Below are 26869 nucleotides of genomic sequence, written 5' to 3' on the forward strand. Positions count from 1 at the left end.
GACTGTGAGGACAAATCAATTTGATTGTACAAGAGGGCTGTTCTAGATTCTGATACTAGTGAGGTAGAAGCTGTCCTTGAGCCTGGCGGTATGTCCTTCCGGGCTTTTGTACCTCCCGCCCGATGGGAGAGGGGAGAAGAAACACGGTCCTAGTGGGTGGGGTCTTTGTTTATGCTGGCTGCTTTACCAAGGTAACGAGAACTGCGGACAGAGCCCATGTAGGGGAGGCTGGTTTCTGTGATGTGCAGAGCTGTGTCCACAAACTCTCTGTAGGTTTTGGAGGCATAAACGACTGCAGATACGAAGAGCTGGAGGAACTCAGCAAGTCGGGCTGCATCTACGGGGAACAAGCAGTCAACGTTTCCGGCTGAGACCCTTCATCAGACTCTGGTTTCATTAGAACACAAGTCCTGATGAAGGGTATCAGCCTGAAACTTTGATTATTTATTCCCCTCCTCAAATGCTGTCTGACTTGCCGAGTTCCTCCAGCATCTATAAAATCTCTCGTGTTTATGAGAGATTGCTGGAATCTGAAACAAAGTGGAATCTGCTGAAGAAACTCAGCAGGTCGAGCAGCTTCGGTGGTTGGAAAGAAAACCCACACCCCTTCTGATCCCCTTGACCTCCCAACTTTTGTCCTCATTCTCATCATCCCCACAGCAGCCCACCCATCCTTTTCCCTGCTGGCTTCATTCACTCCCTTCTCTCTCTCTCTCTCTCTCTCTCTCTCTCTCCCTCTCTCTCTCTCCCTCTCTCCCCCCTCTCTCTCCCCCTCCCTCTCTCTCACACACACTCTCTCTCTCCCCCTCTCCCCCCCTCCCTCTCTCTCACACACACTCTCTCTCTCCCCCTCTCCCTCTCTCCCACTCTCTCTACTTCTCCCTCTCCCTCTCTCTCTCCCCCTCCCCCTCCTCTCCCCCTCCCCCCCCCCTCTCTCTCTCTCTCTCTCCCTCTCTCTCTCTCTCTCTCTCTCTCTCTCTCTCTCTCTCTCTCTCTCTCTCTCTCTCTCTCTCTCCTCTCTCTCTCTCTCTCTCTCTCTCTCCCTCTCTCTCTCTCTCTCTCCCTCTCTCTTTTTCCCTCTCTCCCCCCTCTCCCTCTCTCCCCCTCTCTCTCCCCCTCCCTCTCTCTCACACACTCTCTCTCTCCCCCTCTCCCTCTCTCCCTCTCCCACTCTCTCTACTTCTCCCTCTCCCTCTCTCTCTCCCCTCCCCCTCTCTCCCCCTCCTCTCTCTCTCTCTCTCTCTCTCTCTCTCTCTCTCTCTCTCTCTCTCTCTCTCTCTCTCTCTCTCTCTCTCTCTCTCTCACTCTCTCACTCTCTCACTCTCTCACTCTCTCACTCTCTCACTCTCTCTCTCTCACTCTCTCACTCTCACTCCTAATCTGGAACCAGGTCAGTGTTCTGTCCCTCTGCAGCACTTACATGATTCCAGATGGCTGAGGAGACAAGATCAGCAGGTGATGTGTAAGGCTTAGCCATCCTAACAGGATGGTTGCATCAGTGCCTGGTATATAGTGCACAGGATTTCACAGGCTGCAGATGCTTACAGACTCAGCCAGCTAGCTACCCTGCCATCGAGGACATCTTTAAGAGGCAATGACTCGAGAAGGTGGCATCCATCATTAAAGATCCTCACCATCTGGGCCATGCCCTCTTCTCACTACCACTATTTGAGGGGAGGAGATACCACAACACTCAATGATTCAGAAATAGCTTCTTTCCCTCTGCCATTGAATGTTCCATGACCACTACCCTTTTTATTTCACTATTTATTTTGTGATTTATAGTAATAAGACCATAATATATAGAAGTAGAATTAGGCCATTTGGCCCATCGAGTCTGTTCCACCATTTCATCATGGCTGATCCATTTTCCCTCTCAGCCCCAATCTCCTGCATTCTTCCGGTATCCCTTCATGCCCTGACTAATCAATAACCTATCAATCTCTGCTTTAAATATACCCAATGACCTGGCCTCCACAGCCACCTGTGGCAAAGAATTCCACAGATTCACCACTCTGAGGCTGTGTCATCTGGTCGTCGATGCCCCCGACCATAGGATACATCCTTTCCACATCCACTCTTACATCTTTGTACTGTACTAATGCCACAAAACAACAAATTTCACATCATATAAGATGGTGATCATCAAGGCTGATTCTGTCAGAAGATGCATTCTTTCGCGGTCTATGTTGCCGTGGCCTTGTTGGTTACCTCAAACACAAGAAAATTTACAGATGCTGGAAATGATGAAGGGTCTCGGCCAGGAACATCATTTGTTTACTCTTTTCCATAGATGCTGCCTGGCCAGTTAAGTTCCTCCAGCATTTAGTGTGTGTTGCATTGCTAAATAAAATTTGATTTGAGGAAGGTGCAAATGAGTTTAAGACTTTCATCTATTTCCTCTGCAAATACACTGTTCTCTCTTAATGAAACCAGAATAGAATAGCAGACATTTTATCTAGAGACCTAATGTTAGTGAATGTTTCCATGTCTAATTCTAATCCCAAACACTCCTAAACATAGCTTCTATGCACTGCAGATTAAAGCCAGGCTCCAACTCACTGCAGGGCTCTAGAAAGAGGTGAACTTGATTCCTTTTAGCTTCCACGTTAGCATAATATTTTAGTTATCCATTCCACCCAAGAGGCTAAAAACCAACACAAGTACAAAGAAGTCAGCTGTGGTTTTAAATAGTTGTTCCGTTTTGTATTGCATGGTACAGGTAACTGATATGTGTCTGTAGCTACAGCTATGAGGGGAGTCTGGTTGACATGAGTATTCAGGCAGAGTTAGTGCCATTGAACGGTCCTGTGGGAAGTTTAGAGGCCTCCACTGTATACACAGAAGCTGCGCAGAGGAGGAACAGAAGGAGATTCAGGTACGTCCCTGGACCGGCTTTCCTCAACCTTCTTTCAAGAAACAGCGTAGATTAGCGAAACCAGTTGGAACAAGTATTTCCTGTCTCTGGTCATGGGCACTGAAGATGAGCATTATTTGCCAGGCACGCATCGAAACAGCAAAATATCCAGAGAATTGTGTTGATTGCATGTTGTACGGGTCAGCTCTCGAGTGTCGCCATGCTTCTTCCCCGTTCATTTCCAGTCCTGATGAAGGGTCTTGGCCAGAAGCGTTGATTGATTATTCCCCTCCATAGATGCTGCCTGTGCTGCTGAGTTCCTCCAGCATTTCATGTGCGTTGCTCCGATGCCAATATAGCATGCCCACAACTCAATAATTTACTGTATCCAGTGCTCCCAGTTTGGCCTCCTGTATATTGGTGATACTCAACATAGTTTGTGAGACTTGTTCATCAAGCACCTTCGCTCCATCCTTCACAAAAAGTGGGATTTTCCCAGTGGCCACCCATTTCAGTTCGACTTCCGCTTCCTGTTCCCATTCCAACGTAGCAGTCCATGACCTTTTCGATTGCCGCGATGAGGCCACACTCAGGTTGGAGGAGAAACACCTTATATGCCATCTTAGTCTCCGACCTGATGGCATGAACATCGATTTCTTGAACTTCTGGTAATTCCACCCCCCCCCCCCCCCACTGTCATCATTCCCCATTCCTGTTTCCCTTTCTCACCTTATCTCCTTACCTGCCCATCATCTCCCTCCAGTGCTCCTCCCCCTTCCCTTTCTTCCATGAGCTTCTGTCCTCCCCTGTCAGACTCCCCCTTCTCCAGCTCTTTACCACTCTCACCAATCAACAACTTTCAGCTCTTTACTTCAACCCCTCCCCCTCCTGGCTTCACCTGCCACCTTGTACTACTTCTTCCCCCTCCCCCATCTTCTTATTCTTCCTTTCCAGTGATAGTTAGCTGGCACTGTAACTATCGGTGATAATTAGCTGGCACTGTAAAATGATGCACTAAGGGCTACATTACCATACCACTCTGTGAGGTTCAATCTCCCTCTAAAACAGTGGGAGCCCTTGGATAATCTCCAAACCTGTAAGTGAAAGGTGAGATGTTTAACTTCCCTGCAACAGCAGATGCCAGAATATAAAAGCAAGGATGTAATGTTGAGGCTTTGCAAGGCCTGGTGAGGCCTTACTTACTGTATTGTGAACAGTTTTGGGCCCCTCATCTCAGAAAGGATGTGTTGACCGGAGAGGGCTCAAAGGAAGTTCATGAAAGCAATTCTGGGGTTGAAAGACTTTATCATATGTAGAACATTTGCTGGCTCTGGGCCTCTACTCATTGAATTCAGAAGAATGAGGGGGTGGGAATCTCAATGAAACCTATCGAATGTTGAAAGTCCTCTATAGAGTGGATGAAGAGAGGATGTTTCCTATGTTGGGAGAGTCTAAGACCAAAGAACACAGCCTCGGAATAGAGGGACGTCCATTTAGAACAGAAATGAGGAGGGATTTCTTTAACCAGCGAGTGGTGAATCTGTGGAATCTGGTGGCTGTGGAGGCCAAGTCATTGAGTATATTTGAAGGGATACAGGGAGAAGGCAGGAGATCAGGGCTGAGAAGGAAAATGGATCAGCCTTGATGACATGGCCGAACAGACTCAATGGAACAAATGGCCTGGCTCTGCTTCTATATCTTATGGATGCTGGAAATCTGAAACAGGAATGAAAAATGCTGAATAGGCATTTGTCAAAAGGATGTCAGCCAGAAACATTAACTCTTTTTTCCTCTCCACAGTCATTGGCTGACCCTGTGGAGAATTTCCATCATTTACAGATTGATTTAATTAAATTGTGCTTCATTTATTCATTGTTGTGGTGTGGGTAAGGCAGACAAAGCTATTTTAGTTTTGCCAATCCTGAATCACCCCGGAAAAGATGTGAGTCATATTCATCTTTGGTAATGACTCAGTTATTTTCAAGTCCATCTTGGACAGTGGTAAGAACTCGTCCCATTGGTGGGTCTGGTGTCTCAGATAAAATCATATCACTCTAGGAAATAGGAGCAGAATTGGGCATTCAGCCCATCATGTCATCTGCACCATTCGATCAAGGCTGATTAATTTTCCCTCTCAACCCTTTCTGTCTGTAACTTCCACACCCTGACTAATCAAGAGCCTATCTTTCATTGAATGTTGGTTATGCCGGAGGATGACATCATAGTTCCGCGTTTATGGACTGTGTACTTTTTTAGAATTATGGTTTTTATATTCTGTGTTTTTTTTGCTCGTTTCTTTTCTGTTTTGTTGTGCAAGGAGAAGGGTTTGGGGGTTGATGTTCTTGTTGCGTTCTGTTAGTTTTTTGTGCGGGAAAGGGGTTGTTAGGGGGCCAGCGTTCTTGTGTTTTGTATGAGGGAGGGGTTTTTGGGGATTGATGATCGGGATGCCATTCTTTTTTGTGGGGGGGGGTGGGTTTGATGTTTCTCTCTGAACAACTTTCATGTTCTTTCTTTGTTTCATGGCTGTCTGGAGAAAACGAATCTCAGAGTTGTATATGGTTACCTAATTTGATAATAAATGAACCTTTGAACCTATCAACCTCTGCTTTAAATGTACGCAGTGACTTGGCTTCCACAGCCATCCCTGGCAATAAATTCCACACATTCACTACCCTCTGGCTAGAGAAATTACTCCTCATCTCTGTTCTAAAGGAATGTCGTTCTAGGAAAGGGGAAGAGGTCCTGAAACGAGAGTATAGGGAGTTAGGAAGGCAGTTAAGAAGAAGGACCGCAAAGGTAGTAATCTCGGGATTACTGCCTGTGCCACGCGACAGTGAGAGTAGGAATGGAATTAGGTGGAGGATGAATGCGTGGTTGAGGGATTGGAGCAGGGGGCAGGGATTCAAGTTTCTGGATCATTGGGACCTCTTCTGGGGCAGGCGTGACCTGTTCAAGAAGGACGGGTTACACTTGAATCCTGGGGGGACCAATATCCTAGCGGGGAGGTTTGCTAGGGCTACGGGGCAGACTTTAAACTAGTAAGATGGGGGGGGGCGGAAATCAATTTGAGGAAACTATGGGAGAGGAGGTTAGTTCACCAGTAGAGCAAGTAAGTAGACCGTGTGTGAGGGAGGACAGGCAGGTGATGGAGGAGGGATGCGCTCAGCCCGAAGTTGTAGGGGAGAAGAAAGAAAAGGATAATAAATTTGAATGCATTGCTAGGGATGAAAAGAGAGGAGGAGGTGGAGAGTATCTTAAATGTATCTATTTTAATGCTAGGAGCATTGTAAGAAAGGTGGATGAGCTTAAAGTGTGGATTGATACCTGGAATTATGATGTTGTAGCTATTAGTGAAACATGGTTGCAGGAAGGGTGTGATTGGCAACTAAATATTCCTGGATTTAGTTGCTTCAGGTGTGATAGAGTAGGAGGGGCCAGAGGAGGAGGTGTTGCATTGCTTGTCCGAGAAAATCTTATGGCGGTGCTTTGGAAGGATAGATTACAGAGCTCCTCTAGGGAGGCCATTTGGGTGGAATTGAGGAATGGGAAAGGTGTAGTAACACTGATAGGAGTGTATTATAGGCCACCTAATGGGGAGCGTGAGTTGGAAGAGCAAATGTGTAAGGAGATAGCAGATATTTGTAGTAAACACAAGGTGGTGATTGTGGGAGATTTTAATTTTCCACACATAGATTCGGAAGCTCATTCTGTAAAAGGGCTGGATGGTTTAGAGTTTGTGAAATGTGTGCAGGATAGCTTTTTGCAACAATACATAGAAGTACCGACTAGAGATGGGGCAGTGTTGGATCTCCTGTTAGGGAATGCGATAGGTCAGCTGACAGATGTATGTGTTGGGGAGCACTTCGGGTCCAGTGATCACAACAGCATTAGCTTCAATATAATTATGGAGAAGGACAGGACTGGACCTAGAGTTGAGATTTTTGATTGGAGAAAGGCTAACTTTGAGGAGATGCGCAGGGATTTAGAGAGAGTGGAATGGGTCAAGTTGTTTTATGGGAAGGATGTAATAGAGAAATGGAGGTCATTTAAGGGTGAAATTATGAGGGTACAGAATCTTTATGTTCCTGTTCGGTTGAAAGGAAAGGTTAAAGGTTTGAAAGCGCCATGGTTTTCAAGGGATATTAGAAACTTGGTTCGAAAAAAGAGGGATGTCTACAATAGATATAGGCAGCATGGAGTAAAGGAATTGCTCGAGGAATATAAAGAATGTAAAAGGAAACTTAAGAAAGAGATTAGAAAAGCTAAAAGAAGTTACGAGTTTGGTTTGGCAAATAAGGTGGAAGTAAATCCGAAAGGCTTCTACAGTTATATTAAAAGCAAGAGGATAGTGAGGGATAAAATTGGTCCCTTAGAGAATCAGGGTGGTCAGCTATGTGTGGAGCCGAGGGAGATGGGAGAGATTTTGAACGATTTCTTCTCTTCGGTATTCACTAAGGAGAAGGATATTGAATGGTGTAAGGTGTGGGAAACAAGTAAGGAAGTTATGGAACCTATGACAATTAAAGAGGTGGAAGTACTGGCGCTTTTAAGAAATTTAAAAGTGGATAAATCTCCGGGTCCTGACCGGATATTCCCCAGGACCTTGAGGGAAGTTTGTGTAGAGATAGCAGGAGCTCTGACGGAGATCTTTCAGATGTCATTAGAAACAGGGATTGTGCCGGAGGATTGGCGTATTTTTAAACCCATTGTTTAAAAAGGGTTCTAGAAGTAAGCCTGGCAATTATAGACCTGTCAGTTTGACATCAGTGGTGGGTAAATTAATGGAAAGTATTCTTAGAGATAGTATTTATAATTATCTGGATAGACAGGATCTGATTAGGAGTAGCCAGCATGGATTTGTGCGTGGAAGGTCATGTTTGACAAACCTTATTGAATTTTTTGAAGTAGTTACGAGGAATGTTGACGAGGGTAAGGCAGTGGATGTAGTCTATATGGACTTCAGCAAGGCCTTTGACAAAGTTCCACATGGAAGGTTAGTTAAGAAGGTTCAGTCGTTAGGTATTAATGCTGGAGTAATAAAATGGATTCAACAGTGGCTAGATGGGAGATGCCAGAGAGTAGTGGTGGATAATTGTTTATCGGGATGGAGGCCGGTGACTAGCGGGGTGCCTCAGGGATCTGTTTTGGGCCCAATGTTGTTTGTAATATACATAAATGATCTGGATGATGGGGTGGTAAATTGGATTAGTAAGTATGCTGATGATACTAAGGTAGGAGGTGTTGTGGATAATGAGGTGGGTTTTCAAAGCTTGCAGGGAGATTTATGCCGGTTAGAAGAATGGGCTGAACGTTGGCAGATGGAGTTTAATGCTGAGAAGTGTGAGGTTCTACATTTTGGCAGGAATAATCCAAATAGAACATACAGGGTAAATGGTAGGGCATTGAGGAATGCAGTGGAACAGAGAGATCTAGGAATAACAGTGCATAGTTCCCTGAAGGTGGAGTCTCATGTAGATAGGGTGGTGAAGAAGGCTTTTGGAACGCTGGCCTTTATAAATCAGAGCATTGAGTACAGAAGTTGGGATGTAATGTTAAAATTGTACAAGGCATTGGTAAGGCCAAATTTGGAATATTGTGTACAGTTCTGGTCACCGAATTATAGGAAAGATATCAATAAATTAGAGAGAGTGCAGAGACGATTTACTAGGATGTTACCTGGGTTTCAGCACTTAAGTTACAGAGAAAGGTTGAACAAGTTAGGTCTCTATTCATTGGAGCGTAGAAGGTTGAGGGGGGATTTGATCGAGGTATTTAAAATGTTGAGAGGGATAGATAGAGTTGACGTGAATAGGCTGTTTCCATTGAGAGTAGGGGAGATTCAAACGAGAGGACATGATTTGAGAGTTAGGGGGCAAAAGTTTAAGGGAAACACGAGGGGGTATTTCTTTACTCAGAGAGTGATAGCTGTGTGGAATGAGCTTCCTGTAGAAGTAGTAGAGGCCAGTTCAGTTGTGTCATTTAAGGTAAAATTGGATAGGTATATGGATAGGAAAGGAGTGGAGGGTTATGGGCTGAGTGCGGGTAGGTGGGACTAGGTGAGATTAAGAGTTCGGCACGGACTAGGAGGGCCGGAATGGCCTGTTTCCGTGCTGTGATTGTTATATGGTTATATATGGTTATTCTGAGGTTGTGCCCTCTGGTCCTAGACTTCCTTTCTATACATCCATTCTATCTAGCCCTTTCAATGTTAGAAGGTTTCAGCGATATCCCCCTTCATTCTTCTAAACTCCAGTGAGTCTAGGCCCAGATCCACCAAACTCTCCTCATACGTTAACCCTTTAATTCCCAGGAACATTCTCATAAATCTCACATAATTAAGCCTCCTGTCCTCATTAAGAGCAGTCCAGACAGATTCCACCCTCTCACCCACTCCGCACCCCGCACATCGAAGCAAGTTGTTGAAACAGAGAGGTTTAGGCTCTCAGTGTCTAGTAAGATGAATTATTCAACTATAGAACACAAAAGCCCTTAATTCAAGATTCAAGATTGTTTAATATCATTTCCAGTTTACACGTATAAAGGAGAACAAAATAATTGTTACTCCAAATCCGGTAAAGCTCAAGATGGAAAAAAAGATAAAGAACATGATAATAAAAAACACAATAAGTATAAATACATAAGATAGCGTATGTACATAGATTGATTGTGTGTCCATAAAATGATGCTAGGCACAGGAATATCTGTACATAATGTAACTGATGCACCATCAATAACTCTCGGAGATGGGAGGCAAACAATAGGCTTTTATTAGCTGCAAAAGTGACCACAACATCCTGGAGACTGAGGGAGGAGCAGTGCCTCCCATTGCCTTTATACAGGGGTCTGTGGGAGGAGCCACAGGAGCAGTCAGCAGGGGGGGCGTGTCCAGACAGGTATATGTAGTTCACCACAGTAACTGTGGCAGGAAATGATAACATAGTGGTGATGGGGATATGGAGGGGTGGGTTAGTGGGTAGAGGTGTTGATCACCCTTACCACTTGGGGAAAGTAACTCTGACATAATCCAATACTTAATGTAACCAACCTCTCTTGGTTTCCAGTCAAGCAGTTTGTTTGGTACTCTTGATAGTTTCCACTTGGCACACTGGGATGCAGTAGGAGCCAATAATGTTTTCAGCAAATGTGCCTGCTGGCATCGTGAGATTAGTTGACTCATGTCAGCAGTTTTTCCACAGAGGTTTTAATGAAAATAACCTATCTGCATCTGAAGTTTGAACTGCTAAGTAATGAGTGTGAAAGGGGAACTTGGGAATGGCACTGGGGTAAGGGAATACAGTTATAAGGAGAGATGCAAGAGCTTCAGATTCTCTCAATGAGATGTAGAGCACAGAAACAGGCCCTTCAGCCCATCTAATCCATCAGCTGCCTACTTACGCTAATTGTACATTAATCCTATTTTTTAATTCACCCTATATTCCCTTAATCTACCCCTCCCCCTGAGATTCTACCACTCACGAACAGACTAGACCAATTTCCAGCAGCCAATTCACCTACCAGCCTGCATATCTTTGGAGTTGCTGGTCTTAGCTCTCATCATTGCAGGAGCGATCTCTCTGTCCCTCAATGGAGAGAGAGAGAGAGGGAGCCTGTCTGAGATATCAGAGTGCTGGGTTACTGACTGTAGTATCTGATGGCTCCTTTGGGGGCTTTTGCTAATGGTGGGGAGAAGCGGGGAGGGGATCGGTATATGTGAGGGTGACCGTGGGCTTTAGGGTTCTGATATTTCCATCATTCATTCCTTGGGATTTCTGGTTTGTGGATGTCTGTCAAGAGTAAGAATTTCAGGTTTTATGCTGTATACGTTCTCTGATATTAATTCACTTTACTTTATTGTCACCAAACAATTGATACTAGAACGTACAATCATCACAGCGATATTTGATTCTGCGCTTCGCACTCCCTGAAGTACAAATCGAAGTAAATATAATAAAAATTTACATTATAAATCATAATTAGAAAATAGAAAAGGGAAAGTAAGGTAGTGCAAGTCAGGTCCGGATATTTGGAAGGTACGGCCCAGATCCGGGTCAGGATCCGTTCAGTAGTCTTATCACAGTTGGAAAGAAGCTGTTCCCAAATCTGGCCATACGAGTCTTCAAGCTCCTGACCCTTCTCCCGGAGGGAAGAGGGACACAAAGTGTGTTGGCTGGGTGGGTCGTGTCCTTGATTATCCTGGCAGCACTGCTCCGACAGCGTGCGATGTAAAGTGAGTCCAAGGATGGAAGATTGGTTTGTGTGATATGCTAGGCTATGTTCACGATCTTCTGCAGCTTCTTCCGGTCTTGGACAGGACAACTTCCATACCAGGTTGTGATTCACACTAGAAGAATGCTTTCTACGGTGCATCTATAAAAATTAGTGAGGGTTTTAGGGGACAGGCCAAATTTCTTCAGCTTTCTCAGGAAACAAAGGTGCTGGTGGGCCTTCTTGGCAGCGGACTCTGCTTGGTTAGACCAAGTCAGGTCATTTGTGATATTCTCCCCGAGGAACTTAAGGCTTTTGACCTGTTCCAACTGCGCACCACCGATGTAGATGGGGTCGTGCGGTCTGCTACTCCTTCTGAAGTCAACAACCAATTCCTTCGTCTTGCTGACGTTGAGGGATAGGTTATTGTCTTCTCACCATGCCACCAGGTTCTTAATTTCCTGTCTGTACTCAGACTCATCGTTACCCAAGATACGGCCTACAATTGTGGTGTCATCAGCAAACTTGTATATTGAGTTTGATGGAAACTTGGCTACACAATCATGGGTGTACAGTGAGTACAGCAGGGGGCTGAGTACACAGCCTTGTGGGGCACTGGTGCTCAGATTGATTGTAGAGGAGAGCTTGTCCCCTATTTTTACAGCCTGGGTCCTGTCTGTGAGGAAGTTGAAGATCCAGCTGCAGATCTGAGTGCTAAGACCCAGGTTCCGGAGCTTAGGAATCAGTTTATTTGGAATGATGGTATTAAAGGCTGAGCTGTAGTCAATGAAAAGGAGCCTCAGATATGCATCTTTATTCTCCAGGAGTTCTAAGGAGGAACGTAGTGCCAGAGAGATGGCATTTGAAACATTATGAACAATTTGAATACTGAAGGGAAATGAGACATCCACATGGGAGAACACAAAACTCTGTGTAGGCAGGCTCGAGGTCAGGATTGAGCCATGGTCTCTGGTGCGGTGAGGCAGGGGCTCAATTAGTTGCTCCATTGTAACACCCTTTGAGCGGAGAAGATGAAGAGCATACCTGCGCCCAGTAGCATAGTGGTTAGTGGGACACCATTACAACTCAGGAGTTTGATTGTAATGAATTCTTTGGGCCTGTGGAGGGCCCCGGAGAGCATTGGGCTCCAAGGCTTTTGGAGTGCCTGTATTGGTTAATCATTTAGAGTTCCTTGTGTTTTTCTCGACCGACTCGCTGTTTTAATGCAGACTTCTGGTACCTTCACTTAAGCTTGTGATGGACTCAGGGATTCCGTGTTACTTGTATTATTTAAACAGATGCCCAATTAGCGCTAATCGCAGGGTCTTAGTTTTGAGAATGTTACTTCTCCCGGTGTCGCTTGGCCAAGCCACCCATGTTCTTTTGAAATTATGAATAAACTCATCATCGTCTCTATGTCAGAGTCAGTCTTTCCTCTGCACTTGGGTTCTGATGTTGCCTGCGAGCATCGTGACACAATTCTGGCATTCTCTGTACGTCCTCTCCCTGGAATGCCTGGGTTTCCCTGGGTGCTCCAGTTTCCTCCCACAGTCCAAAGACATACTGGGTAAGTTAATTGGTCATTATAAGTTGTCCTATGATTACATTAGGGTTAATTTGGGGTTGTCGGTGGTTGCTGTGGTGGTGTGGTTCGAAGAGCTGGAAGGGCCTATTCTGCATTGTATCTCTAAATAAATCTCTAAGTCGTGTTTAAATCCACAAGAGTTTGGTCCATACTGCAACAGTAGAAACTGTTTCCCTCAGAAGTACCAATAACCAGAAGGGTCAGAGGTGATTGACAATTAAACTGGGACTGGCTTGAGGCAAACCTTGGCCAACATTGACCAGTTGGGCAGAGGGGTCAGTTTCCATGCCATCTTACTCTCTGACTCTCTGAAATTGCTCTTTACAAAATGAGAAGTAGGTTAGATCACCTTGAGTCCCTGGAAGAGGTGCAAGTAGAGTTCCCTTTGGTTCTTGCCAAAGCAAGACTTTCTACAGCCTGGAATGATGTTCAAAGTTCAACCTTCTCAGAAGAAAATAAAAGCAATCCCTAAAGACTTAATATTCCTACAAATTCAAAGTAAATTTATTATCAAAGGATTTGTCACCATATATTACCCTGAGGTTCATTTTCTTGCAGGCATCCACAGTAGAAGAACAAAATACGATAGAGTCAATGAAAAACTGCACATTAACAAAGAATGAAAAGCAACTAGTGTGCAAAAAGACAAACTTTGCAAATACTTTAATAAAGCAAATAATAATAATAAATAAATAATACCGAGAGCCTGAGTTGTCGAGTTCTTGAAAGTGATCCCATAGGTTGTGTTCAGTTCTGTGGTAAGTAAAGTTATCCATACCACCATGATGTTGGAGGAGGGAGTTTCTCCATGAACAATAGTTCAAATTGAGATGAGGAAAGAAGAGGTAAACTGGAGTGGAGTGTAAATGGTGACATGAACTGTAAAAATGTCACCAGAGACGGATAATGATGATATGGACTGATAAGTGGCAGCATGGACTGGACTGGTAAATATTGACGTGGACTGGTTAATGGCAATGTGGAATAGTAAATGGCCATGTTGAATGGACTAGTAAATGGAGATGTGGAATGGTAAATGGCCATGTGGAATGGTAAATGGCCACGTGGAATGGTAAATGGCCACGTGAAATGGTAAATGGAGACGTGGAATGGTAGATGGAGACGTGGAATGATAGATGGAGACGTGGAATGGTAGATGGCCACGTGGAATGGTAAATGGCCACGTGGAATGGTAAATGGAGACGTGGAATGGTAAATGGAGACGTGGAATGGTAAATGGAGACATGGAATGGTAGATGGAGACGTGGAATGGTAGATGGCGACGTGGAATGGTAGATGGCGACGTGGAATGGTAAATGGCCACGTGGAATGGTAAATGGAGACGTAGAATGGTAGATGGAGACGTGGAATGGTAGATGCAGACGTGGAATGGTAGATGGCCACGTGGAATGGTAGATGGAGACGTGGAATGGTATATGGAGACGTGGAATGGTAGATGGAGACGTGGAATGGTAGATGGCCACGTGGAATGGTAGATGGCCACGTGGAATGGTATATGGAGATGTGGAATGGTAGATGGAGACGTGGAATGGTAAGTGGCCACATGGAATGGTAGATGGAGACGTGGAATGGTAAATGGCCACATGGAATGGTAAATAGAGATTTGGAATGGTAAACAGCAGCACTGTGTGGTTGGGTAGAAGGACTGGTTATCCTCTGTCACCATAGAAGGGTGGAAAGTTGAAAGGTGACTCAGGAAGGACATCATTTGGAAGGAGTTATATAGAGCAGATGCTTTCAATGTTGGATGAAATCCAAATATTTAGGGATCACCTATAAATCAACAAGGATTGTGGTGGAAATCCTTTCACTGAGGAAGTGATAAGAATGGGGAATATGATGTGGAAGTGTTGAATGAGACTGATTTATGGAATGGGAAGTTCAATAGCCACGAGAGAATCAAAGAATGAATGAACTGTGGGGTGGGAGACTGGTGTGGAACATCGGAATGAAGCAGAGGGGAGGAATTGCCAATCCCTCTGCTCTGGTAACTGTGTAAACACTATGTAAACCTCCCTTTTCCCAACCCATAAACCAAACAGCTCGAGAGAGAATCTAGTTCTGACGTTAGTAAGAATCAGCTAATATAAACCAGAGCACTATATTGTAAGCTACTTTCAGATTCAAAGTCAGCCCATCAGTTTTTAGTATTTCTACAATAAACTGCTTCCCTTTTCTTTGCCATTTCTTATATTTCCCTCTGCATGTTCTGCCATATTTTTCAGAACAGCCAGCATGCCATTACAGTTTTAGAATTGCGTGTGTGTGTGTGTGAGAGAAATCTCATCTCATCTCAGCTCCAGGTTAGCGAAAGGACCTTGCTCAATGAGAGTTCCCACCTTAACTTCACAGTGCTGCATTTGTTAACCCTCCACCCTCGCCTCCTGCCTCCTGTCACTCAGGACATGCACTCCAGTGCATCTGCCCTCAGAATGTGCTGCCATCATTCACGGATTGGACACCCTAAACACTCAATATTGGGTTTGGATGCTTGTTAATAGTTAACCAAACAAACTTTCCATATTCTTAAAAGAAAGAAAGTGAATCTAGCACCCATTTGGCTCAATCCACTTTTAATTCTATTCTATAGCCGAGAATAGGTTTACCATCCTCAATGGATGATACACTCAATGGTCACTTTATGAGTTGCCTCCTGTATCTAATACACTCAGTGGCCACTAATGCTCAATATCCATTTTATTAGATACTACCTAAACCTAATAAAGAAGCCACTGAGTGTATGTTCATGGTCTTCTGTGGCTGTAACCCACCCATTTCAAGATTTGACGTGACGTTTGTTCAGCGTTGCTCTTCTGCACATCGTTGTTGTAACACCTGGTTACTTGAGTTACTGGCACTTTCCTGTCAACTTGAGCCTGTCTGGCCATTCTCTGACCTCTTTCATTAACAAGGTGTTTTCACCCACAGAACCAACACTCACTGGATTCTGTTTCGTTTCTCGCACCACTCTCTGTAAACTCTAGAGACTGTTGTGCGTGAAAATCCCAGGTGATCAGCAGTTTCTGAGATACTCAAACCATCCCATCTGGCACCAACAACCATTCCACGGTCAAAGATCACATTCCTTCCCCATTCTAATGTTTGATCTGAAACTCCTGACCATGTCTGCATGCTTTTATGAATTGAGTTGCTGCCACGTGATTGGCTGATTAGATATTTGCATTAATAAGCATGTATTCAGGTGCATCTGATAAAGTGGCCTCTGTGTGTACTTCACGTTAGGTTTGTCCCAAATGATATTCCCACACCCTTATCCTAAGAGTCTTCCCTCCCAGACCACAGAGACCGAGCAGCCCTCTCATAATAAAAGCTAATATACCATTAGCAAGCAGTAATCGTTTAGTATGTGCAAAGCTTGCGGAGAAAGAGCTTCTGGAAATACTCTCAATGAGACAATCGTGCTAAGAAGCCAGACCAAAAAATGTTTATGCATCTCCAATAGCCATACCTTTGTATCCAAAATAAATAGTTTAACCCTGAATTTTACTTGGTATAGATCATAAACCACAGGTTTAGTACTGTAACTCTAATAACCATCCACTGGTTCTGGTACATATTACTGATGTTTGATTAGTGTCTTCTGTTTCATGTCTTGAAGTTCAGCAAATGTCTTTGCAATTAGCATGTTTAAGAGAAACAGTGAGCTTTCTGCTTGGTCCTTGGGGAGAAATTGAACAATTTTGTGTCTTTCTTATCTGTAATCACTGTGCCTAATACAACTTCACTGAATTCGTGTGTTTCTCTTCTTCCCCCACTCACCCCCCCCCCCCCAACCCACTGATACACAGGTTATCCTTGAAGATAGAAGCCGGAAATAGTTCTCCCCGCCTGGTCTCTTCCAGAGAGGAGCTTGCAGGTAAGCGAAGGGTTTAATAAACGGGGACTTTTGTTGCCTTGCCCGTGAGTCTGAGTAATCATGACACCCGAAAATTTACTCTTCGTACTTGGCATGCAATGTATCAGAAAGCACACACACAATTACTTCTACATGTCCCATCTACCTTATTTATTGGAATTCCTTGGTCCCACAAGTCAGATTACACCCAACGTACTATGATTAAAGCACACACAATGAGCCGTGCTTTGAACAGCTTGCCTTTCTCCGCACTGCATGGCAGTCCTCAGTCTCTTCCATGGAGTGCGGAGTACAAGATGTTCCGCGTACTCTGCTCTATTCTTTCCGGGGGCCTTCTTTGGTATGTGGGAAACCTTGTCAGGCTCTTTTGAGGCTCCTTGAATCTTCCTCATTCTCCATCAATTACGAGAAAATATCCAAAAAGAAAAGCAGTCATTTCAGTTGTGTCGACGAGAATGAGCTGCTGTAAGAGCTCAAAGTGCAAGCATTTGAGGGGCACGCAGAGACAATTTGAGATGCTAAGTCACAAAATAGAATAGAAGGTTTATCTGCAAGGCAATATATAAGATTACTTTAAGATTAATTCGTCTTCTGCATGTGAAATAATTCCTTTATTAAGCTTCTCTGTATGTCTGAGTTAATGGGTTCAATCCAAATAATTTTGATATACACGTAGTGGCCACTTTATTAGGTACACCTGCTCGTTAACGCAGTTACCTTATCAGCCAATCACGTGGCACCAATTCAATGCATAAAAGCATACAGATGTGGTCAAGAGGTTCATTTGTTATTCAGATCAAATATCAGGATGGGGGGGAAATGTGATCTAAGTGACTCTGGGGAATGATGGTTGGTGTTGGATGGGGTGGTTTGAGGTTCTTTGGGGCACTCCTCTGTTTTCGTGGATGGTTGCGAAGAAAAAGAACTTCAGGATGTATATTGTATACATTTCTCTGACATTAAATGTACCTATTGAAACCTTTGAGTATCTCAGAACTGCTGATCTCCTGGGATCGCCATACTCTGGAACTTACAGAGAATGGTGAAATATATAAGAAAAAACACATCCAGCGAGCAGAGTCTGGGGGTGAAAACGCCTTATTAATTTGAGAGGTCAGAGGAGAACGGCCAGACTGGTTTAAGCTGACAGGAAGGTGACAGTGACTCAGATAACCACGCGTTACAACAGTAGTGAGTAGTGAAGCATGGTGGATGGGCTACAGCAGCAGAAGATCACAAACATACACTCAGTGGCCACTTTAATAGATTCAAGGGGTAGCTAATAAAATGGCCACGGAATGTAATTCCTCTATTAGGCTTCTCTGTATGTCTGAGTAAATGGTTTTATTTCACGTCATTTTGATGTATTTTAAGTGCTTTCAGTACTGCTTTCTTGTTGAAGTCGCATTTGGTGGAGCAATAATATCAGCGCCGGTCTCCGGAGCGAAGGTTCCCGAGTTCAAATCCAAGTTGGGTTGAGCGGCGAGCTAGCAACTCGGCCTGGTAAAAACAGGAATAGCTTGCTATGGAAATGCCTTCATGACGGTGCCCCGATAACTCCACTGTCGAGTTAAGGGTTATTCTTCTTCTCTTCTTCCTTCTTGTTAAAGACTGTGTTCTGTACGTGTGCATATGTTCCCTGGTCTGCATTAAAATTATCGTTTGATCATTATGTACCATGTCATATGACTATGATTGTTCTTGGCAAATATCCCCACAGAAGTGGTTTGCCTTTGCCCTCTTCTGGGCAGTGTCTTTACAAGATGGGTGACCCCATCCATTATCAACACTCTTCAGAGATTACCTGCCTGATGTCAGTGTTTGCATAAACAGGGCTTGTGATATGCACCAGCTGCTCATAAAACCAACCACTACCTGCTCCCATGGCTTCATGACCATGAGAGGGGGGTGCTAAGCCAATGCTACACCTTGCCCAAGGGTGACCTGCAGGCTAGCGGAGGGAAGGAGCACCTTACACCTCCTTTGGTCGAGACGTATCTCCACCCTATCACCGATTAAAAGTATACATTCGTTGAAAAGGTCAGAAAGTATTGAAAAAGCACAGGCTGGTTCTTACAGGTTATGGTGTCACTGAAGACTCCTGGTTAGCCCTAAGCTTTAACATTTGCTTTTAACATATCTTGATTTGGAGGAGGAACTATGAATCACTTCCCCTCTTGGGGAATGCCATTCACTTTTGCTTCCAGCACTGTATGCAGACAAAGCATATCTGTTCAGCAGCAAAATTGATGCGAGTACTCCTGTTGGAAGTTAATTTGCTAATCATTTGCATGTTAAGACACCAGAAGGAGAGAACATGATGTGCATTTATATTGACACAAGAGAGACAACTGATGTTGGAAATCTAAGGCGGGACACAAAATCTTTGGAGACCTCAATGGTCAGGCGTTTATAGAACCCTTTTACAGACTCAGGATATCCCAAGTCATGTCACCACTAGTAGAATTCTTCCTCATGAGATCTACACTAGTAGAAAGCCCGTCCTTGACCAATCTGATTCACTCCAACCATTGAATACTGCAAAGGCAATGGGTCTAGACAACACGAGTGAATCTGTAGATGCTGGAAATAAATAAAAAACACAAAATGCTGGCAGAACTCAGCAGGCCAGACAGCATCTATGGGAGGAGGTACTGACGACGTTTTGGGCCAAAACCCTAGACAATGTTCTGGGTTAGCACTGAGGTCTTTAGTTGGAGTGAGCTGAGCCTCAAGCACGAGGTATTGGAGCTTGCTGGAGGTAAAGGTGGAGGAAGCAGTCAGTGCTTTCAAAAGGAATTGGACAGTTACTTGAGGGGCCCTAACTCTCCGAGCTGTGGGGGAAAAGGGGGGAGAATGGGGCTTTTGGGATTGGTGTACAATTTAGATTGTTTAGCACATCTACATTGAAACATACAATGAGACGTGTTATTTGTGTTAACAACCAACACAACCCAAGGATGTGATGGGGCAGCCCGTAATAGTCACCACACATTCCGGCACCAACGTAGCAGGCTCACCACGCTGAACGGAGCAACATGGAACACAACAAGTAACAAAACAACAACAGCAAAACAAGCCCCATTCCTCCTTCCCTCTCAACGCACATACACAGCCCTTTAACCCCCAGGACAAGCCTCCAGCCTCCAGTGGACTCATCATTAGGCTTCGTACAGGGCCCTGGTGAGACCACACCTGGAGTATTGTGTACAGTTTTGGTCTCTAGGGTTAAGGAAGGACATCCTGGCTATAGAGGAAGTGCAGTGTAGATTCATGAGGTTAATTCCTGGGATGTCCGGACTGTCTTACGCAGAGAGGTTAGAGAGACTGGGCTTGTACACGCTGGAATTAAGGAGATTGAGAGGGGATCTGATTGCAACTTATAAGATTATTAAGGGATTGGACAAGATGGAGGCAGGAAATATGTTCCAGATGCTGGGAGAGTCCAGTACCAGAGGGCATGGTTTGAGAATAAGGGGTAGGTCATTTAGGACAGAGTTAAGGAAAAACTTCTTCTCCCAGAGAGTTGTGGGGGTCTGGAATGCACTGCCTCGGAAGGCAGTGGAGGCCAATTCTCTGGATGCTTTCAAGAAGGAGCTAGATAGGTGTCTTATGGATAGGGGAATCAAGGGATATGGGGACAAGGCAGGAATCGGTTATTGATAGTAGATGATCAACCATGATCTCAGAATGGCGGTGCAGGCTCGAAGGGCCGAATGGTCTACTTCTGCACCTATTGTCTATTGTATATTGACTTCCCCAATGGACTTGCAGGTGGAGGCTTCCGCAGACTTCTGATCGACCTTCGACAGCATTGTGGCTGATGAAGAGAAGGTGATCTGAATGAACATCTTGTGTGCTGCAATATTCCAGGAGCCCAAAGCACTGCCAACAGTGTTAACCATTGTACTCTGACATCCCAAATGGACTTACTCCTGTGGGTAGATGACATCAGAGAATGTTGGAAATAGTTCAGCAGTTTGGGCAATATCTGTGCAGAGAGAATCTGTGCCCAGAAAATCTCAAAGTCAAGGATGTTTTCAGCTGCAGAGAGGAGTGGAGAGGACAAAGGAAATGTCTGAATTAGAGTGAGACGAAGAGAGACTGACTGACACAATTGGTGGCTGTGCTGTCTGAGAGAGGGCAGCGAAGGAATATGAATCGCAGCTGTAGGTAAATAGAGAAGGAGAAATAACAAGGCAGGATGCGAGAGGAGGATGAATACCGGTACCATGAATTGAACACAGGAGAGTGAAACTGCAGATGCTGCATATGTGAAATAAAATCAGGATTCTGGAAAAGCTCAACATGTCATGCAGCAGCTATGAAGAGAGTTACTGCTCGAAGGCTGAAGACTTTGGTGTCAGAACTAACTAATTCCAATGCAAACTAGAAAATAGTGGCTAAAATGGTGTTTAGTGCTGAATACCTAGTCAACTAAGTCCTTTCAGCATCTTCTGTTTTTACTTCAGGTTTTTTGTCTTGAGATTGTGTTTGTTTGCTGAGGATCATCTGGGTGAGTAACTGTTCACAGGGCTTGTGAAATCACCTCCACAGACCGTTTGGCAGAGGCCCACTGACTGCCTCAAGGCCGTGTATGTCCCAGGTGTCTGACTCCTCTTTCCTTCTGGTGGAAAGAGTTCAAGTTCAAGTTTATTGTCATCTGACTGTACATATATACAACAAAACGAAACAACGTTCTCCAGACCACGGTGTACTCACACAACAAATATCCCTCACAGCACATAAACCAAAACATAATTGGATAAATAGAGCTTATTATCTCACTTAACGCACTTATATTTTATTAACTTATCTGCAGTATAAATATTACAGTATAAAAAGTTAATAAAATATAATTAAAAATGCATGTAGAAAAATGCAGCGCAGGTAAACCGTAAATGGCTTGCTGGCCTAGTGATGAGATTCAAGTTCGCACCCTGACAAAATATTGTCTAGACAGCTTTTAAGTTTCAGACAGCCTAAGCAGCTTCATGTGGCTGGAAAACTGGACCTGCCTTTTGCTGTGCTCCAGTGAACGCTCAGGAAGGAGTGAATTATTGGAGCAGTCATATTTCAGCTCGTTGGATGTTTAACTTCCCGATCAATTAAGTTGACCTTCGAGGCTTTTGGTGCAGTAATGAATGTCAGCTGCTACATCTGCGTTCCCTTATTGCACTGCGCTATTAATTGTTAAATTGCTTGGAATGACTTAAACATCAGCTTGGGGGCACTTGGCAACTGTAATCCATAGGCCCTTTATCAACCTCCTCCAATGCAGGTCGTTGCCGACAGAAAGATTACCGGCGTACCGTTTGCCGCAAGAACTTGGTTGCCGAGTTGTGCTCGGAGAAAGAACGATGTGTTCACTACTGAAAGTTCTGATCCTGTCCAAAGCAGCCAGGAGGATATTAGAGAGCACTCTATACATCTGAAAGGATAATGAGGCCCCAGCAATCTGGTTTGTGGATAGCTCATATTCAAGTTAGCAACAAATCTGCTGACACAACCCTTGCGCTGGCTTGTGGAACAATTTTTTTTACGTGGTCTTTCAATTTCTGTTGAAGAATAGCAAGAGAATAATGCCAAATGTAGGCAAAAAGATGGCCTGTTTGTTAAGTACCTCCTGCCATTCATTCATTTGTTATGTGCCGTGTCATATGACAGGGTGGTCATGGTTGTGACCATGATTGTTCTTGATATTTTTTTCTATGGAAGTGGTTTGCCATTGCCTTCTTCTGGGCAGTGCCTTTACAAGACAGGTGACCCCCATCCGGGGAGGATGGTAAATCTATGCGATTCATTGCTACACCCTGCTGTGGAGGCCAAGTCATTGGGTATATATAAATCAGAGGTTTCAAAGGTTCTTAATTAATCAGAGTGTCAAAGGTTACGGGGAGAAGGCAGAAGAGTGGGGTTGAGAGGGGAAATAGATCAGCTACGAGCAAATGGCAGAACAGACTCGATGGGCCGAACAGCCTAATTCTGCTCCTGTATCTTATGGTCTTAATTCATTATTGAGACAAAAGAAGATACATGAAAACCCTGCTTGTTAAGTATATTTCTAGCCAACTGTCAATCACGTAATGCTTTACAGCACCAGCGATAGGAGTTCAATTCCTGCCACTGACTGGAATTATACACAATATACTCAAACAAAGACTGACAAGCAATCAATTTTCAAACAAAGACAAACTGTACAAATATAAATCGATAAATAGTACTGTGAGCGTAAGTTGTAGAATCCTTGAAAGTAAATCTGTAGGTTGTGGAACAGTTTAGTTTTGAGGTGAATTAAGTTCTCCACTCTGGTTCAGCAGCCTGATGGTTGAAGGGTAATAATGGTTCTTGAACCTGTTGCGTGGGACCTAAGGCTCCTGTACCTCCTGCTCGATGAAAATGGTTCACTTACAAGGTGAGATCTGAATGGCTACTGAAACCTAGAGGGATGTTTCCTCTCCCATGGAAATCCCCTCGGGGGATCCTCTGTTTTCCATTGTTATTGGTACAGACGCGTACCAATAGCAGGTGGCATGGTAGCATGGCGGTTAGCGTAACACTTGCATTACCAGCCATGGGAAGATCAGGGTACAGCTCCCCCTGCTGCCTGTAAGGAGTTAGTACATTCTCCCCGGGACCATGTGGGTTTTCTCTGGGTGCTCCAGTTTGCTCCCACGCTCCAAAGAAGTACAGATTAGGATTAGAACATTGTCGGCATGATATGTTCACCAGAAGCGTGGTGAAACGTGCAGGCTGCCCCCAGCACACCTTTGAACTGTGCTGGTCATTGACACAAACGACGCATTTCACTGTAAGTCTTGATGTACCTGTGACAAATGAAGCTAATCTTTAACGTACAGGCAGAGTCTTCCGGGCGTGTGAATTCCTGGATCACTACAGGTCACAAAACCGAGCTCCTGCTAGTTATTCTTAATCCCAAAAAAGTGCTGCAACTTTTTAATCCTTCGGGTTATGATGAGTAAATCCGTCAAGGTCATGGCATATACAAGACACTTGTCCGTCCAAAGCTTGAGTGTTGCGCGGCCATATGGGATCCCCGTCAAGCTAACAATAAGAAGTCCATCGAAAGAATCCAACGCCGTGCTTCTCACTTTGTGCTAAATGATTACAGCAGGAAATCCAGTGTCACCAACATGCTCTCTAACCTTCGCCGGGAACCACTTGAAAACCGACGTACTAAACTACGGTTAATCTCCATTTTCAAAGAAGTTCACAACATCACTCCATCAGACATCGAAATTCATCACAGGGTCAGTCCAACGCGACAGCAAACTGGACCTTACACACTGGAAACCCCTTCCTTCAACAGAATTTGCTCCAGTGCTCCCTCTACCCAAGATCAACAAGAGAGTGGAATCTTCTGCCGCCAGACCTGCGCGGTATTTCTGACATTAATATTTTTAAAGATAGACTCAATCAAATCAATTTATGGGATCTAGTCAAACAAGCTCACTTTACAATTTAACTCTCATGCCGTTCACACCGAATGTGCGTTGTAACCGCCGTCTGGCGGTGCTTGCGCAGTACCAGGCGGAAGAAGGAGAGTTAAATGTCATACATGAGCAGAGAGCGGATGAAGTCATCAAAGTACATACCACATGTCACCACACCCTGAGATTCATTTTCTTGCAGGCATTCACAGTAAATACAAAGAAATACGGTAGAATTAATAAACAAAATCACACCAAATGAAGATGGACAAACAACCTATGTGCAAAAGAGGACAAACAATGCAAATTCAAGAAAAATCAGATAATAGATGAATAAATAAATATGACAATATTGAGAGCATGAGTTGCAGCGTCCTTGAAAGTGAGTCCATAGGTTATAAATAGTTTAGTTTTGAGGTGAGTGAAATTATCCACATTGGTACAGGAGCCTGATGGTTGAAGGACAGAAGCTGGGGATGTGGTATCTCAGGCCCCAATACCTCCTGCCCGATGGCAGCAGTGGGAAGAGAGCATGACCAGGATGGTGGGGGCCCTTGATGAGGGAATAAGCATACCCACACAGAAGTGAAACCACAGTGTTCTATCTGTGCAGGATTATAAACACCTCGAGGGAGTCAACAACGTGAAGTCTTTCTCTAAGTTTATATTGTGTTTGGCATGAGGAGGACTGAGGGCCGGCAGAAAGACACTGGTTACATAGATGTGTTTGGTTAGAGAACAGGGGGTGAATTCAGGATTGAAACCTGTGGAAAGAAACATTGTCTGACCAGGGCACAATGAACCTTTTCAGTAGGTGTAAATGTGCGCCGAGTCAGAGATAACTCAAGCTTTACAACGAGACATCAACGTTTAATTTTTAAATGTTACTTTCATAAAATCCCATCTTTCCCTGTGGATGAGTAAACGGCGTCCTTGGGGTGGCAGGTGATTGGACGTTTCCACAGGAGGACTATTAAAATCGCTTTGCATTGAAAGCTTCTGCAATGTGACATCTGCTCCTGTCATCACTGCAATGTGCAGCACACTAACATCAAAGTATGGCAACTATTCACACATTACAACCTGGTTCATGCAGTCCTCTGTGTGTTACGAGTTTTTCTCAGAGATTTATAAGGCATATTTGGCCAAAGCCTGAAACATGGAGATCGCCACGTACTATAATAACTGTCACATTCATTCCAGAGAAGTAATTTTCGCCATTTGGTAATCATGATCTAAAGGAACAGGCAGAGCGGGGTAAAATTCAAATAATCTTTCCATTAAAGCCACAAGATATAGAGTCACAGAAAATTTCAGAACAAAATCAGGCCCTTCACCCCGCCTAGTCCTTGCTGAACTATTATTCTGCCTAGACCCATCGAGCTACAAACAGACCTTAGCCCTCCATACTCCTCCCATCCATACACCTATCCAAATTTCTCATAAATGTTGAAATTGAACCCACATCCACCACCTCCACTGGCAGCTCATTCCACACTCTCTCAGTGAAGAAATTCTATCTCATGTTCCCCTTAAATATCTCACCTTTCTTCTGTAACCTATGACCTCTAGTTCTAGTGACAAAGGAGCACAATTAGTCTATTTGACCTATTGAATCTGCTCCACCACTCCATCATGGCTAATTTATTATCCCTCTCAACCCCATTCTCCTGCCTTCTCTCCTTAATCTTTAACACCCTTCCTAATCAAGAACCTATCAACCTCCACTTTACATATACCCAATGGCTTCTGTAGCAATGAATTCTATAGATTCACCACGCTCTAGCTAAAGAAATTCCTCTTCATCTCTGTTCTAAAGGGACATCCTTCTATTCAGAGGCTACGTCTTCTGGTCCTAGACTGCCCTCTGTAGCAAACATCCTCTTCACGCCTACTCTGTCTAGATCTTGCAATAGTTTTCAGTGAGATCTGCCTCATTCTTCTAAGCTCCAATGATTAAAGGCCCAGAGCCGTCAACTGCTCCTCATAAGCCAACCTTTCCTTCTGGGTTCATCTTGTGAACCTCCTGGAGAGGCTCTCTGATATGTTCATTTCAAAGTGGATTTACAAGAAGCCTCACAGGGAGGGTGCCCAGCTTAGTGCTTTGATTTCAGGAAGTATGTCAGAAGCGCTGCATCCACACAGGGCCTCCAGCATTGTCAAATGCCTCCCATCCTTCGCACAGGTGTTTTGCCCTCCTGCTGTCATGTGAACCAGAATTGCTGGGCTGGGTAACAGTTTCTTCCCCCAGGCTGTTAGATTTTGTACCACCATGGCAGGTGCAGCTACCCAGCCCACATGGACACCCTGTCTGAACGCACTGCTGCCTCCCCCCGCAACTCACAGACACTCTCTCCTCCTGCACTGGTCACTTTTCATCTTTTATTGCTGCTCTTTCACACGTCTGTATGACTGCTTGTCTTATTGTAATAGTGCCAATTACGTTATTCCGTCATACATGGCTGTCACAGTGGCTTAACGGTTAGTGCAGCACTATTACAGTTCAGAGTTCAGTTCTGGCATCCTCTGTAAGAAAGTTTATATGTTCTTCCCGAGTGCACATGGGTTTCCTCCGGGTGCTCTGGTTTCCTCCCACAGTCCAAAGATGTACCATTTAGTAGGTTAATTGGTCATTGTAAATAGTCCTGTGATTAGGCTAGGGTTAATTAGACGGGTTTCTGGCTGGGTGGAATGGAGGGTTATGGGCTGAATGCGGGCCAGTGGGACTAGGTGAGAGTAAGCGTTCGGCACGGACTAGAAGGGCCAAGATGGCCTGTTTCCATGCTGTAATTGTTATATGGTTTATTGGGCTGGAAGGGCCTGATTCACACTGTATCTCTAAACAAAGTAATCATGCACCTCACACGTTCTGT

The 26869-nt window shown here is 44.4% G+C and overlaps 1 protein-coding gene and 1 long non-coding RNA gene across 6 annotated transcripts in view; one reads left to right on the forward strand and one right to left on the reverse strand.

Annotated features, from left to right (window-relative positions):
- Positions 1 to 26869, forward strand: part of ralgps1 (Ral GEF with PH domain and SH3 binding motif 1) — a 726899-nt gene that overhangs the window by 583216 nt on the left and 116814 nt on the right. For all 5 annotated transcript variants that reach the window (XM_073052641.1, XM_073052645.1, XM_073052644.1 and 2 more), the window contains one exon: positions 16478 to 16545. In XM_073052641.1, coding sequence (XP_072908742.1) covers positions 16478 to 16545 — 68 coding nt within the window. The remainder of the gene's footprint in view (positions 1 to 16477; positions 16546 to 26869) is intronic.
- The window catches only part of LOC140731193 (uncharacterized), a 140591-nt gene that overhangs the window by 73717 nt on the left and 40005 nt on the right, over positions 1 to 26869 (reverse strand). The gene's annotated exons all lie outside the window — the stretch shown is intronic.

Source organism: Hemitrygon akajei, chromosome 7 (genome assembly GCF_048418815.1).
Source record: "Hemitrygon akajei chromosome 7, sHemAka1.3, whole genome shotgun sequence".
Taxonomy (NCBI): domain Eukaryota; kingdom Metazoa; phylum Chordata; class Chondrichthyes; order Myliobatiformes; family Dasyatidae; genus Hemitrygon; species Hemitrygon akajei.